This window comes from Leiobunum rupestre, chromosome 8, assembly GCF_980474605.1.
Source record: "Leiobunum rupestre chromosome 8, qqLeiRupe1.1.hap1, whole genome shotgun sequence".
Taxonomy (NCBI): Eukaryota; Metazoa; Arthropoda; class Arachnida; order Opiliones; family Sclerosomatidae; genus Leiobunum; species Leiobunum rupestre.
Genome location: NC_143391.1, coordinates 53,212,128 through 53,218,441, shown reverse-complemented (window position 1 = coordinate 53,218,441; position 6,314 = coordinate 53,212,128). Strand labels below are relative to the sequence as shown.

Here is a 6,314-nt window from a genome sequence, read left to right as displayed (position 1 = left end):
TTTTCTTTATTTATTAATCAAAATATTTGTAAATTATTCTTACGTTTATTAGTTGCTTATTTATTTAAATTTAGTTTATCTTGTGTTTAAAACTTAATAAAAATACTCGGTAAATCTTTAATCAACTAACGCTTATTTTGGAGTTTTATTTACCCGTTTAAAAGGTAATTTGACATTAGTGCGCATCAGTGGCGGATTAAGCAGTGGGCCAGTGGCCCGGAGGATAAATCAACCCACCGCGACAAGTTTCCCAAGGTCAAGGGGGGCCCAAATATAGCTAAGCCTAGGGGCCCGAGTGATAGTTAATCCGCCTCTGGCGCGCATTTATCTAATTGGAATCATTCTTCTAATCATAATGGTTCTCGAGATAAATTTGGAATGACCTTGAACTAATGTTTCAAGGTAATCCTAATTTGAAAATTTCGGCTGACGAAGGACCTCGGTCCGAAAGCTCCAAGAAAATAAATATTTTAAACCATGAAGTATCAGTCCCTTTGATATTGTATTTTGTAAGTTCGAATTCCTCCACTCGGTTTAGTGTGTAACGATAACTTTCATCCCTTTAGATCTGGTAGTTTTCGATTTATAAGCCCTTAAATGCCATATCTTGATTAGAATACCACAAAGGACCCATTGTTTTTTGGTCTAACATTTCTCGGCTTCTCCTTGTTCAAATCAGATCGGGTCAAAGCTGTTTAGACTTAAAATAAGACGTGGAACACATTTCTAATTAGAACCATTCGTATAATCCTAATGGTTCTCGAGATTGATTTTGAGTGACCTTGAAGACCTGGTTCAAGGTCATTGAAATTTCCATCGTCATTTGTCCTCCTGCACGCTCTGTGCAACCTTAAAATTTCAAATTCTTACATTAAACTAATTTTGAGTATGGTTTTCTAGTTAACACCCTGTATATTAATTTTTCCCGCCAAACCGTTAGAGATACAGTTTTTTCATGTAATAATAAATGGTCGCATTGGCTATGACCTTTAAAACGAATGCTCATTTATCTCTCTATCTAGTGCCGTTCCGAAATTAGTGTATACATCAAAATCGATGATTTCCCAACTTGAGGGGGGCGTAAAAGGGGGAGCAGCGCTCGGAATCATGGGGACTTTTCAGGTTTTGCTTAACAAGTCATATACTACCAGCCTACCAAAATTCAGCTGCCACCTAATTTATTCAAGGTTCAGGGTTTTTACCTCTCCGAGGGTACTTTGTACCCTGGAGGGGGTGTGTGTGTGGGTGTGTGTGTCCTGCGAACGCGTACGCATTTTCAGGGCAAAGTGTAATCACTGCGTACGCTTTGTGTTGAAATAACCGCGTTCGCAGTTGCTAGGAATTAGGGAGCGAAGTCTAACGGATGGCAAAACCACCGTTTGACGGTGAGCGTTAACGGATCACAATGCGGTTGGGTTTGGTTTTGATGGTTTTACGCTCACCGTCGCGACAGTGTGGATGAAGTTTGATTGGATATTACGTTATTTTTATGTTTATGTGTAGGGTGTGAATGTTTAGTTTGTGTTATGACGGTTGTGGGTGTTGAGTGTGTTATGTTAGTGTTGGTTATGTTAGTGTTGGTTGTGTTATGTTTGTGTTGGTTGTGTTATGTTTGTGTTGGTTGTGTTATGTTTGTGTTGGTTGTGTTATGTTTGTGTTGGTTGTGTTATGTTTGTGTTGGTTGTGTTATGTTTGTGTTAGTTGTGTGTACGTGCATTTTCTCTCCAACTTTTGGGACGGACCGAATGCTTAACAACCTCTCAACTTCCAATGGCAGGGTTTCCACCAATTGTTCACGGTATTAGTCTTAGTGTCTATTTGCGATTTCTTGGCGCCGGCCGGGAATCGAACCCGGGTCTGCTGCGAGGAGAGATTTACTCTAACACCTCAGCCACCGACGCTTGTTAAGCTTCGGTGTTTTTCAAAAACAGCTAAGCGGTAGTCCTTTACGCTGTTATAAAGTTATTGACGTCAATTTTTTTCCTACAACATTTTACACTTTTGTAAATTTTTTTCAACAACATTTTACGCTTTTCTGAATTATATTGAATTTAAAATTAATTTATTATTTTTACCTCTCCGAGGGGACTTCGTACCCTAGGAGGGGTTATACAACCACCGTGTCTGTCTGTCTGTCTGTGGGTCTGTCTGTCTGAGCTGCGAACGCAGTTTCTTAGAATCAGGGAAAAGGTTTTTCCAAAAACCGCCCTCTATTTGCCATTGGGTGTAGTATAATATTTTCTTAGGCTGAGATTCGAACCCGAGCCCTCCTGTACGACAGGTGTTTGACCCACGTGCAAGAGGGCGTCGTGAAAATATGTTAAATAGGTTTTTTGTTCGTAGCTTCAACGGCGCAATTTCATTTTTTGTAAATATGTAAATTATATTTTTTAACAGTGTATATATATCATTCAAATCATTCAGATTTTGTCAGTTGTAGTTCTGTCGTTCATATTAACAGATTAAAGCCTGTTTTGCCATGTCAGTACTGTAGTTGAGTTCTCTTAGACCTTTAAGCCACGATCATTTTGGTTCGTCGAGCCGGATCCATCGTCTTGGTTGTCAGCATATCAATCTCGTCGAAGCCAGCTGTCATTTTCGTGAGAGTCTTCTAGGTCATCAAGACTACGGTCCGTAGAAGAAAAGTTAGTCCTCCAGTTAATATGGATGCGTTACTTTCAAAGCGCAAAGTGGTGAAGACGCACATCACCCGCATCGAGAATACCGTACTTGGGCAGCCACCGTCTCAGGGTCTGGTAGTGTTAACAGCAGCCGCTGTGAATTTGTATATGGACAAGGTACAGAAACTAGTAATGGACCTCGATGCAGTTTCAGGAGCTAATATACAACAAATGCAAGGCGGAAGAAAAACTGGATGGTCATTTGAAAGAATACGATACCCTTATCATCCGTTTAGAAAGCTTGGAGATTCTCCTTCAGAATGAGCAAAGCCGGAATGCAGCCGCGACAGCGAATGTTCTACAGCCATCGAGACCGACGTCAGACGTTCGACTACCTCCTATCGGTTTCAGAAGTTTGGTGGGCAATATACATAATGGTTCCCGTTTCATGATCTGTTTATCGCCACGGTCCATAACAATACGTCACTTTCTGGAGCTCAGAAACTACATTATCTAAAGAATTCGACGTTCGGTGACGCAGCGCGGTTGGTACATTAACTGCAATTGACAGACGGAAACTACAAAGAAGCCTGGGATATCTTAAAGAATAGATACCACAATACCAGAGAAATCGTAGATGCTCACAGTCTTTCATCAGAGAAGAATCGGCAATTGCTCTTCGTCAACTACTCGACACGACGTCGGAGTGCATTAGGTCACTCAAGATCTTACAGGAACCGGTCCAGCACTGGGATGCAATGTTAATCCACATCGTCAAGGAGAAGCTTGATGTGGAATCTCGTCGCCAGTGGGAGCTGTCACTGGTTGGAACTCAACGTCCTAATTACGAGGATCTCGCAAGCTACTTTGAACAGCGAGCCAGAGCACTGGCCGCGACGCAATCAACGCATATTTCGGCAAGATCCAAGGACTCGTCTCAACAGAGAAAACATTTGTCCTCGCATCACGGAACCAACAAAGGGAAATGCGTGGTCTGCAACGGAGACCATCCCATTTTCAGATGTCCAACAGTGATAAAGTCATCCATTGATGAACGCTGGGTCCTGGTAAAGCGGCATTCGCGCTGCTACAACTGTCTTCGGCCCGATCATCGGAGCGGTGATTGCAAAGGAGGAGCCTGTAGACGCTGTGGTTCCAAGCATAACACGCTGCTTCATCGAAAGAACGAAGAATCGACGACAAAGGAGCCAGATGCCATAGCTCATGTATCACAAAAGCAGAAATCAAATCCATCAAGGTCTGCCGAGCGTTCTCAAGTCATTCTGCCGACGGCGATAATCAAGGTTAAGGAGGTGGCGGGACATTTCGAGAACCTACGGGCTCTACTCGACTCGGCTTCGCAAGCAACGTTCATCAGTGAAGAAAGCGTTTGCAGACTCAACCTTAAACGCAATAGATATCACGCGTCTATCGGTGGCATTGGGGCATCAGGCGCTACAACTCGTGGCAGCGTCTGGTTGGACATAAAAACGGAGGCGAACACCATCGACTCCGTTCAATTACTGGAGACTTACCGTAGAACTCCTTTGATGGCAACAATTGGCCACATATCAAGGGCCTCAAGCTGGCAGACTCTACGTTCCATACATCACGTCCCATCGATGTCCTACTGGGCGCCGACGTTTACTTCGAGATTGTTGAAGATGACAAATACAAAAGGAGCGGGAACTTGCCAGTGGCGGTTAAGACGATTTTTGGCTGGGCCATAGGCGGACCGTTATGTCCAGGAGACACGTCAATGCCAACTTCTGGGATAAAGGTTCATGTTGGCACGATCGATGACCAGCTGAAGAAATTTTGGGAAACCGAGGAGGTCTTGCCGAAGAAGTTCTTGACGGCCGATGAGAAGCGCTGCGAAGGTCACTTCAAAGGAACCTATTCCCGTCTCCACTCTGGAAGATTCATGGTGCGCTTACCGTTCAAGAGTAGTCCAAACGAGCTTGGGGACTCGAGGAGGATGGCTGTCCGGAGGTTCTTGTCAACAGAAAGGCGCTTGCAAGCAGACGATAATCTTTACGCACAGTGACGCCAGTTCATGGAGGAATATATCCGGTTGGGTCATATGGAGCCTGTTCCACAATCGCAATTATCTACGAGAGCCTGTTACTTGCCTCATCATGGCGTGGTGAGGGAGTCCAGCACGACAACAAAACTACGAGTCGTTTTCGACGCGTCAGCGAAAAGCTCAACAGGAACGGCCCTTAACGACATTCTTTTGGTGGGTCCGAAGTTACAGGATGACTTGATCAATCTACTTATACGGTTCCGGGCTTTCCCTGTTGTTATGACGGCGGACATAACAAAAATGTACAGACAGGTGTTGGTACACCCAGACGACGTCCGTTGGCAGAGAATCATCTGGCGCAAAGGCCCATCGGAGCCTCTAAACGAATATCAATTATCAACCGTCACTTACGGAACCGCAGCTGCGCCGTATCAAGCCACAAGGGTACTTAAGCAGCTAGCTGAAGACGTACAAGAAGAATTCCCTTTAGCGTCCTCTGCGCTAGCACGAGATTTCTATATGGACGACTTGATGACGGGAGTTAACTCGGTATTAGAAGGGCTTCAGCTTCAAACGGAAATCCTGAAGGCCACCAACGGCGCCGGTTTCCAATTACGGAAATGGTCCTCAAATATATCAAAATTACTGGAGTCTTTGCCTCAAGAATTAACAGAAATTCGAGTCCCGTTGCGAATCGACAGCGACGAAACAATTAAGACGTTGCGCATGCGTTGGACTCCTGCAAAAGATCATTTCTCGTTTTCAGTAGCAGTGCAAGCGGAAGGGACACTGGTTACAAAGCGCACTATCTTGGCGGATACGGCTAAGATCTTCGATCCTCTGGGGCTGCTAGCTCCCGTTACGGTTCTGGCAAAGATACTGCTTCAAGACTTATGGAAGCTCCAAGTAGAGTGGGATGACCAACTACCTCCGCATCTCATTTCCAAATGGAGATCATTCAGAGACAAGTTACCTGAGATAGAGAACCTTCAGATTCAGCGTTATGTAGCACAGCCCCACGCCCAAGCCACCAGTCTGCATGGGTTCTGTGACGCCTCCAAAACCGCATTCGCGGCAGCCATATACATGAAGACGACTTCCGAGAACGGTCAGGTCCATACTGAGCTACTAGCCGCAAAAACAAGGGTCGCACCGCTGAAGAGGACGACGCTGCCTCGTTTGGAACTCTGCGGAGCGGTTCTCTTGGCCCGGTTGGTGAATCTCGTTCAAAGTTCTCTCAAGGAAAGGATCCCGGAGATTCACTGTTGGACGGATTCCACAATTGCGCTCGCCTGGGTCACGGGAGCACCTCATCGCTGGAAAACTTACGTCGCCAACCGGGTGTCGGAGATACAAGAAACATTGATTGGCGCACATTGGCATCACGTTCCAGGAGAAACGAATCCGGCAGACTGCGCCTCTTGAGGCGTCCATGCAGACCAGCTTTGCAATCACACGCTGTGGTGGCATGGGCCGAAATGGTTACAAGATCCCTTGACGCATCAGCATGAGATCCACGGCCCTGAACCGGAGGAATGCTGCCTGGAGGAGAAGACAGTCGCAATGATGGTGATCCATGATCAAGCGGATAACTCGATGCTCGCGCAGTACTCGTCCTTCCGCACCTTGATCAACGTGACGGCGTATATGTTGCGCTTCCTCCGTAA

General features: G+C 45.5%; 1 protein-coding gene across 1 annotated transcript; it reads left to right on the top strand.

The window, feature by feature from the left end:
* The first annotated feature begins 4,677 nt into the window (after positions 1-4,677).
* On the top strand, positions 4,678-6,072 carry LOC149933694 (uncharacterized). The gene has a single exon (XM_090157384.1). It carries the CDS (start codon positions 4,678-4,680, stop codon positions 6,070-6,072), a length of 1,395 nt encoding a protein of 464 aa, XP_090013510.1.
* Positions 6,073-6,314: the final 242 nt, after the last annotated feature.